At 41.9% G+C, this 13,387-nt stretch overlaps 1 protein-coding gene and 1 long non-coding RNA gene across 2 annotated transcripts in view; one reads left to right on the top strand and one right to left on the bottom strand.

Moving 5' to 3' along the window:
• Nucleotides 1–6,650, bottom strand: part of LOC100648906 (zygotic gap protein knirps) — a 113,396-nt gene extending 106,746 nt beyond the window's left edge. The window contains exon 1 of the mRNA XM_003398005.4: nucleotides 6,324–6,650. Within this exon, the coding sequence (XP_003398053.1) occupies nucleotides 6,324–6,332 (9 nt within the window). The 5' untranslated portion in view covers nucleotides 6,333–6,650. The remainder of the gene's footprint in view (nucleotides 1–6,323) is intronic.
• Nucleotides 6,651–6,754: 104 nt separating this feature from the next.
• LOC125385869 overlaps nucleotides 6,755–13,387 on the top strand; it is a 73,663-nt gene continuing 67,030 nt past the window's right edge. The window contains exons 1-2 of the long non-coding RNA XR_007225577.1: nucleotides 6,755–6,937; nucleotides 7,417–7,905. This is a non-coding gene — a long non-coding RNA (uncharacterized LOC125385869). The remainder of the gene's footprint in view (nucleotides 6,938–7,416; nucleotides 7,906–13,387) is intronic.

Genomic DNA, 13,387 nt, shown 5'->3' with positions numbered 1-13,387 from the left:
AAATCGCTCGATGTAGCGGCCACGTGTCCCACGATCGAAAATTGACCGCGATTCCCTGCCTTAATCCGAGGAGATCGAAAATAGTTTCCGAATTCGAGAGGAAACGGTCCCTGTTTTCTGTGTTTGGTAACAGTCTCTCGGAAATTGAGGAGAATTTGGGCGAAGATTGGACGGTGTGGAAACATCTGATACTGTTACGAGAACATGGTGACCGGAACATTCTTTTCGGGGATTCGTGACGTTTGACGATATTTTTGGTATCATGTGCGATGGATGTAGGTTAAGTGGTTCTTTGAGATTCTTTTTAATATTCCTAGGGTATGAGGGAACGGATACACTTTTGTTCATAAACGTTACGACTCTCACGGTAAATTAGATAAATCAGAAGAATCGTTGCAAACTTGTTAAGAATCATTGAAATTATCAGCCTAGTAGAATTGGATTTATGTTTTTCTCGCGTGATCTTCGTCTTATCGAAACAGTACAGGATGTGTATGTACGAAAGAAGAAAGAATCGTTGTTCAGCGTTCCAGTTTCCTTCCCTGAAGCATCGAAGCTTTTCCTTCCCATAAATTATCCAAATTGGAAACAAACGATTCGGAACAACTCTCAGATTTCCAAGCTCACCACGAACGCTACCCTTTTGCCGGGCTCGACTGGTATCAATTAAAATACAATAGTGAAGAGAGTGAATATATAATGAAGTGGACGTTACGCCGGACCACGTACTAACGTTGTACAAATGGTCGGTCAGAAAACAAGGAGAGAGGGCAGGCTACGACGGAACGCAGGTTCCCATGACTCGCCCACGCCGTGTGGAAGGTGCTCGGCGATGTCGTCGTCGCTCGTCGTCGGGGGCATAAAAGTGTCCGGAGACCGAGACCCGAAGATCTCAAGTGCCGGACCACCTTGCACGCCGCGTGGGCGATGGGCTCGCGAGTAGTTAGCTTGCGCAAGTTGCCCTTTCCTCGAGTTAAGAGGCACCCAGTTATCGAAGGACAATCAAAACTAGAGCAAGTAAACCAGAGTCCTTACGATTTTAATCTTTGAAATTTTTAAAATTTTCCCAACTATATTAGGACTTACGATACATTTTCACTTTTAAAATTACATTTGGATATTTTATCTGTGCATGTAGAATCGTCTGATTGACACGTGTACTTACGCATGAGCTCATCGTCGTAAAAGCTATATATAACTGTGTTATAAAAAAGAAAAATTGTTGTAGGAAAAATGTAAAGAAGCGAGACTACCTTGGAGAAACTTCTTTTTATTACTACGCAAACTATAAAAATCATATAAATAACTCTCAGTAATTTTTGTTCTTTTTTCTGAGAATTCTGACTCTACAAATCTAATATCTTTAAGATTGGGAAAACTTTTTCTCGAAGGAAACCGTTACTAAAGATATTACGATAACTAGATTGATAATTAGTACCACTACATCGCACTTGGCCTGATAAAATTGGATAGAATCAGGCGTGTGTGTTACAGTTCACGATTTTATCTTTCCAACTTCCACCCACGTGTCCTTGCTTCTAAAAGCACGATACGGATAGTACTCGGCGTAACATAAATTGTGCTGGACGATGGAATTTCATTAATTCCACGCGAGCAATACGCGCGTCGTGTTCGGAGCCGACGATGATCGTGCGAACACAATGTCACGACGGAATCCATTCTGTTATCAAGGTGTAATCCTAAACATACGCGTGCGACTGGTCGCGGTATTAATGAACAGCGACGCGAGGCGAACATTAATCTTACGAGCTAGGGATTCGTAATATTACTTCGACTTCCCACCATCCAGGCGATATCTAAAAGCGAGAATCCTGCAGTTCGTTGCGGCCAGATAAACGAGTGATTAGTGTTCGTTCTGGTGAGTTTGCGTTTTCTGGAACATCACGTTCCTGTGGGCGTCGAAAATGTTATCCACCGCTCGAGGATCCCTGACAATTAAACACCCGTTGCCCCTTTGAGAAAGATCTGACGCGTTACATCGTTGGCATTAAGCGAAATTTCCATCTTTCTTGAAAACTAACCATTCTCCCCTGAAAAATGGCTCTTTAGCAATAAATCGATGTGGCAATTTGTAGGCATTTCTCCGCTCGAACGGGAGTTATCTTGGCAAAAATAGTCGCGTGAATGGGTATTGTCAAGTTGAGTGAAAGGTACGTCTGTGGCGACTACACGTGGTAAATTGATAATTTTGTATGCTCGCTGCGAGTTACTGGTAAATCTAATGTCTACAAAAATGGTAGATTACCTTAAACAATTTGCGATAAAAGTTCATGGGAACCTAAATGGAGTGTAACCGTCCGTAGGATTAAGCCTCTATATAATACGCAAAATTCAACCTTAAATTTTGCACGTAGTAATCAAACTGGCATATTACGAGTCACTGTTACGATTCGCTTCGTTCCACCATTTCAGATTGGTTTCAAATTTTACCGACAACGGTGTTTCAAAATGATTCGCGTAACACGCACAACATATGTATACGTAAAAATAAAAGTCTTCTATAGCAAGTGTCCAAATACAATCGCGTGCCATTGCGTAGGTATACGTTCTTGTTTTCAAAGAAAAAGTATCAAAGATGGAAATGCGATTTAAGTAACGCTGCAATAAGGTTATATCTGTAATTAGAGAGAACGAAGGGGTTCGAAGATGCCCGATAAGAAGATCGCGCCCTCTCCGCGTGAGAGTTTCATCGCCGCCAGTACTGGGACGCGATTCTCTCCGCGTAAGTAATTTATCGTTACTATTAAAATATAGCCTGGTCGTCGTCGCGGTGGGTACGAGCTGTTACGGCCGAATATAACCATTTCTATGGGTGCACGAGGCGTCCACCGTGATTTACAATGCCCGGGGAGTTATGACGCGACGCGACGTGCCCACACTCGCGTTCTCATACGCTTCGTTCTCGTGCGGTCGACTTCTTCTCGCGAAATTCTTCGTCCCGAGGGTTCTGTCAATCGAGAGACCTTTTCGCCTGGGAATCCCAATTTTCTCCACGAAACAAATGGTTGCGTACAGTCGTTATAAAAACACGTATTCGTGTGACTGAAATCACGCTCAATCACGATTCAAATATAATAGAGACTCAGCTACAGATGTGCACATTTCAAGCCGAGGATTAATTTGTTCGCGCAAACGGTAAAGATAAATGAGATTTTAATTGAAATTTTTCAATTACGAAGATAAATCAAAGAACGAAGCTTCTTATGGGAATGGATTCTTAGGATAATTTCCATCGGTGTAATAAAAAAAAGTAAGATCTAAGAGGCAGACACGAGCACATCGATCGTTGCGATCGACAGCGTCCGTCGTGAATCGTCTGGCGTCGTTACGCGTGCGTTCTCGAATACGAAGAGGTAAAATACGGCCCAATAAAAGGGCACTTTGACACAGTCCCGTGAACACTGGCTGCCCATTGTTCGGAAGAACTGAACGATCACGACCGCAAAGTTGGTCCGTACTCTGGCGTGCCACAGCAGTTAACGCGAAGAAGGACGAGCAAAGGGAATACGAAACTCGCAAGACTTTTTCACGCCCGGTTTCCGTGCATCGTAAAATCGATCTTGAAAACAGCTAACGTTCGTGCTTGTACCAACGTGTACCAACAAATTCGTACGTCCTTCCAAAGAATTGCATCGACCAAAATCAACCAGAATGATTATGTTCGAAATATATAATGTTTTATAATATACGACAAATTTGATTATTCTAGATTGGCAGACTTCGACGTTGAATTGTTCAAAATATCGAAGCTGAAATGACCGAAATAACACTATCCCACTTGTATTATCCCTATTTATCGCAATTATCTTCCGCCAAAGTCGTAGCCGTCGCTTAAATCTTTTTTCTTAGATTCTAATCATAATACTGTTGCAAAATTCGAATTCAAAGGCGACAAAGACACGCATAGCCGCGATACAAGCGGACTAAGATGAGGAACGGTGCTCGATGCTTTCAAGCGGCCGTAAAATCGCCCTATGAACGAAGAACGGCGAGAATTCCGCGTGGCATCAATGACATTTCGACAGTTAACGTCAAGATTATTGACGCCTGGCTCGAGACCGCGGATGAATCCCGTTGGGAGGTGCGGGACGAACAATTTCACTCGCCTCGTCCAGGCGAATCCCTTTCGTGCCGCTACGAACGGGTTCCATCGTGCACGCACAACAACGGCTGTCGTCAACGGGGTGACGAGTTTTCACCTTTAGTGTCGATAAATATGGTGAAAGGCGGCGGAGCCAGCTCGGTGCCGATAAGACTTTTTTTCGCGACTTCCCAATAAATTTCCTTGACGTTGATCGCGCCGCGTCCCATAATATGATCGTTTACTGTACATCGACAGCTCGCCGGAGCGCAGCGTTCCCACTCCTTTGAATACTTCAATTTGGTCAACATACGCCGTTGTTGTCGCCGTCAATGCAAGATTCACTGCCCGTGAGGGGAATAAAAGACTCTGCCGGTACTTGTACTATATACTATACCCCCTTTGACTCGAATTTCGAAACTGTACTCGTTCCCTGTGTAGTTGTGTTACGATGTCTTATCGAATCATTGTTAAAGTTTACGAATTGCGCGCTGGTGAAAGTTTTGACATTGTATCGCTTCATTTTTTAGAGAAACATATATATAAGTTATTTAAAAAAAAAATCTTTAACTTTTATTTGTCAATTAGGTAGTAAATTCGAACATAATTGCTATACACCAGAAAGTCTAATCGCGATATTATGTATCCTGCAATTTACTAATTTTACGTCAAAAGAAAATTAAAAGCAAAAGCATAAAGGTATTAAAAGAAGTTATTAAAATCTACAACATTTTCTCGGTTAAAACTAACTTAACTAATTAGTACACATTTACAATGGTCTATCGAAGTATATGTAGCAAAACAAATATTAAAAAATATACAAGTAACTCGTCCTAACCGCGATTAAACACCAGTCGAATATAATCTCTCGAAGCAGTGGCGAATTCCACCAAGTTCATTTCCTATAGGTGGACAATATCGACGTCGATATCTATCCGCGATTCCTGCTGATTCAAGCTTCTCTCGCGTGCACATTGGTCGCACGGAATTCCGCGATTTCACGTCCGTCAAACGGGATAGAAGCGCGCGATCCGAGCGTTTATCGGAGGATACGCGTGATCGACGATCGATCGGTCGCGCCACGAGATCCCCCTGGCGTGTTACGAATCCTGCCAATCACGGGAGTGTAATCGATATCGAGCCCGGAGGAGGGCATCGAGTCGATACGATCGACTCCGCCCCGGGCGTGTCGCCGGCCTGCACGATTTATAATGTTAATATCCCGGAGCCAGGTTCCACGCTTTTCTCCCGTTCTTTCCCCTCCGTCGCTCGTTTTATTCTGCTTTTGTGCTGCGTCCTTCTCGTTCGTTGCGCCAGCAGAAAGAGGAGACGGCCAATCATTCCGTGTATCTCGAGCCCGGATTAACGAGAAGTCAGTTTCACAATTTGATATTGTGGATCGAACTCGCGGTAATTAAAGGATCTTCCTATAATTGACTGAATCGATATTGCGCTTCGACGTTCATCGAACCTCGTTTCGCATAATCTGGTGCAGGATGGAACTATCTTTTTTCGACTGAGCAATTTATGAGATATCGAGGTGGTATTTGCGTTGGATGGAATTTAAATTAGTTTATGTTCGGTTTTGATACGAATGAGATAGCGATAGGTTTCATTTTTTAAATAGATTGTAATTTTATAAATTGAAAACTATATAAATGCTATAGCATTAGTTTGGAGTGTTTGAGTTATTTCATAGAAAAATCGTATTAGCATAGGTTAAAGTAACGCGATTTCTAGAGAATTATATACTAAGTATCGTTTTCAGTAGAAGAAACTCGAAAGAGTTACATAATTACGTAGTTAGTCAATTTAATAGCAGCGTATTCGATTTAAAATAACGCGCCATATTGTTTGCCGGTATGCATGTGGCGCCGCAAAACAAGCAACGTCACGGTTGTGATAAATAAAAATTTAGGCTATGGTTACAACGTGTGTGTTTTTACGAATTGAATATCTTATATCGAAATGCATACATTCTTACAAATCTTTATATGTATATACATATTTGATTTCCTTAACGTGTTTATCAAAACACTTATCCACTGTAACCATAGATTTTATCATGTGATATTTCAGAAATACATAACATCATATTGCAATTGTAAGGGAAAAAGAAAGCGATTACAAAAGGAAGAAAATCATGCAGTAAAGTATTTGTATATCGTTAAGAAATGTACATTAATTTGACGTGTCTTTCGTTATAAACAACATATCTTACCTTCGGCATATTCCCCAGGATACAAAAATCGATCGAGTTACAGTATAATTACTCCGGTTTTGCTGCTGACTGCGTTTATTACATTTCGTCCAAACGCTCAGTTCGTTTGTTGTAGTGCTTTCCTTTGCGACGAAACACGATTCACGTTCACGTATGTAATTATGAACAATTATATTTCTTTCGTATTTCATTGAAAATGTATCGCAAACGCGTTTTCGATTTGGTAATCGATATCGTCGTACGAATTACGCACATATTTGAGTATATGTCGTAAAATATCTCGTATTCGAACCGAGCAATACGCACGAGCATCGAAACTGTCAACACAACGATGAATTCCGCGAGATTTAGTTCGCTACGTATGCCTATGCGCACGACGATCTATAAATTTAAACTACTGCGCAGTTTAGGATAATGGTATATTCAGTGTAATATGTCGTACCGTTGACTGAACATTACGCGAATATTAACGCGAATATTTTATTGTATTATTCGGGTTTTTTGCTTCGTGTGTGACGTGATATTAATATTAAAGTTATGCTTACAGTGAACACGTGTTCTGACGATTGACAGTGTCAATGAATAACGAGTCTAAACAATGAAATGCATGCAATGTAAGTAGCTATTCTCATAAGAGTATACATTGGCTTACATAGGTACTTGAACACTTACTATAGAGAACTTTTGTGTTACGAAAAACGTTTTGAATTTTCGTTCTCACCGTAACGAGACACGAATATCATGGTTGTTTGGTCAAATTTGAAACTAATCTGGATATGCAGGGGGGATTTCTTGTTTGTTTGGTATATTTTGACAAAATTCATATATCATAATTGCAAATCCTTTAAACGATTCTACTTCTAATTTGATAGAAGCTAACCTACCTAACCTATCACTTTTCACTGAATATAAAAATACAATTTCGTTCACACAATTCTACAAATTTCCCAAATTCTTCTGTCGTGTAACACATGCATATAATATATTCGTAAAAGATCTCTGCAAGTGTTTGAATACTTTCGTGATACTGTATACTAATATTTGATTGTTCTTATGAATACATGTGCACGTCATTTACATGCATGCACAACAGTTCGTCGAAACGTGTATCCAGTGTAACAATAGCTTGATATCGCTTCACCTTGTGATCTCGTAAGTGAATAAAATACCTAACAATAATTGTGATCATGTAAGAAACAGTAGATAAAACGGATTTTTTAATCGCAAACATCGGTCACGGCGACCATATTTGTGTTTCTCACGACTCGGTCACGAAGTGACTTGCAAACGTCGCGTTACAAGTGCACTCGTTGGTGGTTCAATAGTGTAACGCCTTTTTAGCCGACCTACCTTGGGATGGATGAATGTTTATCCGCGTGTTGAACCGTGCTGGAAACTCTCGTTCGACCTCCACTCCTGGAGCCACTTGAGGGTGCTGCGCCTACCGAAGAATGGAACACCGACGAAGGAATCTCTGAAAGGATGAAGAACTCTAAATTTGAGCCAATAGTCGGAGAACGTGGTGGGCGGCGTGCTGAGTTCCAGATTCACAATGGTCAAGATATGTATATCCGAGTACGAGGTAAGTCGTATATTTCGAGCTTAATTGTCTGCATTATTGTTTTTAGTAGTTATATTTTTTTTGAATTGGCCTTAGGAAATAATCTTAACACGTTGACTGCTGTACGAATTTGTGACATTCGAAATGTTTTAAAATTTATTACTGAAATTATTAATATGTATGCGTATAAAAGATCGAAAGTACATATCTTTTGTACCTAGTGTTAGAAGTGCAAAAAAATGTAATTATATCGTAAAAGGATCAAAGTTGTTATATTATGTATATTTTATTAATTACGATACGAGAGAGAAAGAAGACTCGCGTATTAGTTTTTATGATGACTATTTCATTAAACGATAAAATTGCTTAAACATTTTTTGACAAATTTATATTATTACCTTGTCATAAAAAGCATTGGAAGTTTGATGAATAACAGTTGCTTATTTCACTTGAATAATTCAATTAGTTCTAACATCATCACGCAAACCACATACATATATAGTAATCGATGTCCCTCACGGCAGTCAGCGTGTTAACGATGTACCTATATAACACAAGAATTATTCAATGCGCTATAACCAAGTTCTGTAATATTTCGTTTACGATCGTTCGAATGCCAAATTAAAAGCAAATAAGTCAAAAGCGACTGGGGAAACTAAATCCACCGGGGGGCAACAAAAGCTACGTGTGTGTTGGAAGTAGGTTACACGTGCAACGCATCGTCAGTAATGTGCGAACATAAATTCTACCCTATTACTTTCCATGCCTGCGGTACTTCATCTTGTTATGAAACACAACCCTGATCTTACCGTGCAATAATACATCAACCGCACAATATCTCTCGGGGTAGCTTCTCTATATGTATCCAGTTCCCATGTACACGCACATATACGTAACAAAAAAGATAGGTTCTCGTTCGCAAATTAAAACTCGCGGTTAAGAAGATTCTCGTGCTCCAAAATCAGGAAAAATGAGGACATTTACAAGACAAGGTTACAGCTTAGCCTTCTTGAACGTTGTTCGCTCGCTATCCATACCTATATTTCTGCGTGAATCTCGTCGAGCTTAGGGTCAAGGTGATGCTTCTTTAAGAGGAGCCAGCGTTAATACCAGAACGACGATCGACGCGACACAAGGGAGGTATGTGAAAATGAAAAGGGTGGTTTCATTCGGTATAAACAGTAAATTAGCATTATAGTGGCATTACCGATGTTGTGACACCACCTTACACGCGTACGGATCATCCTTGGCAACTCGGTATGCGTAGGATCAGCTCTCTCTAACTCTGATTTATGCTACGCGACTCGCCGATGTACGCTGTTTATTCCTTATACCGTGGACACCGAGTTTCGTGTAATTTACGATGTCATCCTGACGGCTTGTAAGATAGTTCTCGACTCCTTTGTCTATTTTATTGACGATTCATCCTCGTAGATGTGCGTTTTAAGATTGCTTCAAGAATTCGTAAGAGTTCGTAAGAGTTTAAATTGAAAAATCTTTCAAGAGATTAAGTTCCCACTTATTAATATTTCTATCTAAAGAGATATTTAAGGAAGATTGAAAGCAATCAAAGAATCATTCTGTTCGGAAGAAACTCGCTTCTCCTACTTACCAAAGTCTCAGTTTGTTCGTAAAATAAGATATACTTACGTTGACACATATCTTGCTAGTGTGACGTCGATTATTCCCGATTATGAACGAAGAAAAAGTGATTGCGGAGGTCGCGTTCTTAGCGGAGGCGGCGACGAAGACCGAAGAGGTACGGTGCAGGGACGCGAGGAGGTATGGGAAGGTACAAATTGCAGGATCGGGTATCGGACGGAGTAATTAATTAAATACAATAAAGTTAGGTCGACCCTCGTATCTGAGATCGACCACTCCTCCGCTCGACCGTTCAGCTCGCATCCAGCCGTCCTCGGTCTCGATGCGCTCGAAACTCGCGGAATACCGAGAAAAGGACGGCGTCATTAAACGTTCGCCTCGCGAGTCGATGATTTTTGACTCGGTTCGATCTACGACGAAGGTTCCGCGAATCGACGAGATTTCGCGGGGCTAGAGAGAGATCGACATAGGAAACGAAGAGGATAAGAAACTCGTCTCTCCGACTACGTACGCTTAGTTCGATAAACCACCGAGGATCGTAGATCTTTGAGCGGTGCATTTATTACTTCGGATGACACAGGCGTAGACATCGATTATCATCCTACGTAATTTATCTCGGTATATTAGCTCGATGAATTATTTCCCTTGTAACCCGATGCGTTAGTCGCGAACCAAGCCACGTGTGGAACCGCTCGAGCTGGATTCGCGTGCACGCGCGTCTTTCCGAGTAAGATATCGAGGAGGTCCACGCGAGAGGGTAATTGTGCCAATTTACCAGGGTTTCCTGGTGCGTCGTAAAATCACGATATAGATAGCGTGGTGAAGGCTCTCGTTTGCTCGGACCCTCGCTGGGGTCAAGCGGACCTAGTATGTAAGTAACGTTTATCCGCGAAAGAAGCTCTCGCGTGGAAGGTTATATAAGCTTCGTCTTGGTTGTAGAACGAAAGGGGAAGAGACCTTTCAGTCTATCAGATAAAACCGGGATACTCTAGTGCACGAGATCCGCGGGGCGCAGTCCCAAGATAATTATAATAATTGGCCGATAAATCGATAATTAATCAGAAGGCTAATTACGAATTATAGTCGCGGCGAGACAATGCTTGGCATTGTTCGACCGGGACGCGTATGACTCAAGTGTGGGAAGCTAATGGGTCGTAAGGTAGAAAGTTATAGGTTGACTGGTTCGCAATCAGGTTTTCTTCCTTTCTTTTTGTTTTTCCCTTCGTTTATTTTCGTTTTGCCGGGCGCTGGCTAGGCAATGATAGCAGGTATATCACGCACGCGCGCATCTGCATCGATCTCTGGCTCGTGATTAACGTAACTCGACCTCGAAGGCATCGGTCGGAATCATGTGATTCATGCGTGAAGCTCGCACTTTCGACATTGTTTGCAACAGCCTCGCAGGTGTACCTAATTATACCAGATTAGTATCGTTCGTTACAATGCATCGTGTCGGTGCCAGCGATGCTGAAGATACCGAGAGACGGTCTGACTTTGTGTCTCCGTAACGCTGGTTCGCTGTCTCTCCGTGTTAATTGATGGGATTGGAGGATGGATCGTGTAACTGAATATTACCTCCGAATTTTAATTCGAGTTTGCGTTACACTCTAACCATTCTCCGGCATAGATTGTTATTACGGGTAGATTTAAGCATCGTGCTGACTTAAAAGAATTGGCAATCATCATTTCTCAAATTTCACACGTAATTTACCATTCGAACGACTAATGTATGCAACAAAGCTTACGTCGGACACCTAAGCGTCACCTATGCATCCCCTTCTGCGTCACGAAACCGTGCGAGCTCTTTCTCTCGCGGACGATCATTCGGGTTAGCTGAGAATAGCCTTCCCCGAAGCGGTGTTCAATCAAATAAATAATTTTTAGGGCGAGCTGGGCGGCGCGAAACCACCGCGGCATAAATTATCCACCGACGCAACTTGGAAGCGGCCGAGCTGCATATTTATACCTAGCGTTGCGTTCGTAGGCTGCTACATTTTGCCACGAACCCCCCTTGCGTGTGTAACTTTCTCTTTTTCGGTCGCTACCTTTCCGAGACCACAAACCTTGGTCTGGAACCATAAACCTCGTGTCAGCGGAAACGCTTCGGTCCATATCCACTATGGTTTCGTAGAAATTCTTCTCTACCGTGACCTACGAGCAAAAGTTGTTCTAGAAGGCGTTGGCTCGAAGTAGCCAGAAAATCGCAACCCTACAGCCTTGCAGCGAACTTCTCGTGAATCATCGACACCTGCTTACCTCTCACGACTCCGAGCACTTATCGACTCGGCCGGATTTACATTCGGAAGAACGATGATAGGTTCGATTTACAATTCATGGGGCTCGATGCTTGCAGAAGATAAAGATTCAATCGGATGGGTGGACGTTGGCGTTGAAAAGAGCGTGTTTCGTTATTGGATTCATTTTTTTTCTTCTTTTATCCCCATGGTAGGTTCGTAGCATAAGAACTCATACTTTTAGTTTTCATGTACAGTTCGTTTCTTCTCTGTTTTCTTTGGGATCGATATATTATATGGAATAAGATTTACAAACTTATTCCCTGTATGTTCTCCGTATTATTCCGAGCAAGAATTATCATACGTATCTACGCGTTCCGATTCGATTCATCGTAAGTAGGTTAAGCTACTTGCCTTTGTACAATAATTTATTTAACCCTCTATTTCGTAAAATTTTCTAGAAAAAAGATACGTAAAACAAGAAAGGAGAGAGAAAAAAATAAAACAGTCAGTCAATCGCGAAGAATTCATATCTCGATAAATTGAATGGTTTCTTTGTTCAAAAGAGTCTGCCAAATATACATGTTAACGAAGTACGTCGATTTCGTAGAAATAGTATCCTATACGGATTTTTTCATGAATTAATTCGGACGATATCAAACCCCCGTATCGATATAAATTTGATACGAAAGTGCAAGTCGTTGACAAAAAGAATGACGTCAGAGCAGCAAGTAAGGAAGTCGGCCGCAGAATAAACGGCCAATGTTTCGCTATGGAGGACGTAGGCAGCGGTCAATGGTGGTGGTCGAAGTGGTCGCACGGTGGACCAGAAAAGCCGCGGCGATCCGTGGGTAATGCGCGTTCTTGCGTTCCTCATCATGGATGACGAAGCAAAGGTGCATGCCGCATCCTCGAGTTCACGTCTTCTCGTATAGTCATACGGTGCACCTAGGTATTAAGGTCGATTCACACTTAATAACACCGTGGCGAATGTAAAATTCGTATCCGTAACGAGGTTTCGAGAAACGTCGAATTTATTAAATTTCAGCGTATCGGAAGCGGGACAGAAATGCTGGCAAGCCATCCACGGGAAGCTGCATAATGGAATCACGTTCTCGCATCGTCTCATTTTGTTGATCTCGTGTTACGCGAAATCCGCGGCGAAGGATAATGCCATTAATCATTTCGTCTCACGGACACTCTCGAGATTCATTTCTACTCTACCACAAACGTATTCCTATCCAGAATTTCCGGATTAGTCTGAAAACAGGACGTCTTCATCGTGCTATTCCAACGTGATTGATCATTTTTTCATCATATAAAACACCATTTTCATACTTTGTGACGATCCTAAACCACACCAAGATCGTCGTGCTCGATCGCTGAATAATTTTGTAAACTATTTGCGACGAAGAGAGGAGAGTCACGGAATTTGGCGAGATAACCGGCGATGTGAGCGTTGAAAGCTCGGTTGAAAGAACGGACAGAAAGAAGAAGGAAGAAAGGGCTAAAGAGAAAAAGGGCCCGGTCGTAGTTCAGCCTGTGGCCCATCAGATAGCACCCGGTCTCTCTCTCTCTCTCTCTCTCTCTCTCACTCTCTCGCTCTCTCTCTCTCGCTCTTTCTCTCCGAGAGCAAGGAGAGGAGATATTGGAAGAGGTCGAGCAAG

Source organism: Bombus terrestris, chromosome 10, assembly GCF_910591885.1.
Source record: "Bombus terrestris chromosome 10, iyBomTerr1.2, whole genome shotgun sequence".
Taxonomy (NCBI): domain Eukaryota; kingdom Metazoa; phylum Arthropoda; class Insecta; order Hymenoptera; family Apidae; genus Bombus; species Bombus terrestris.
Note: the sequence above shows the minus strand (reverse complement) of the source record. Positions and strands in the feature narration are given on the sequence as shown.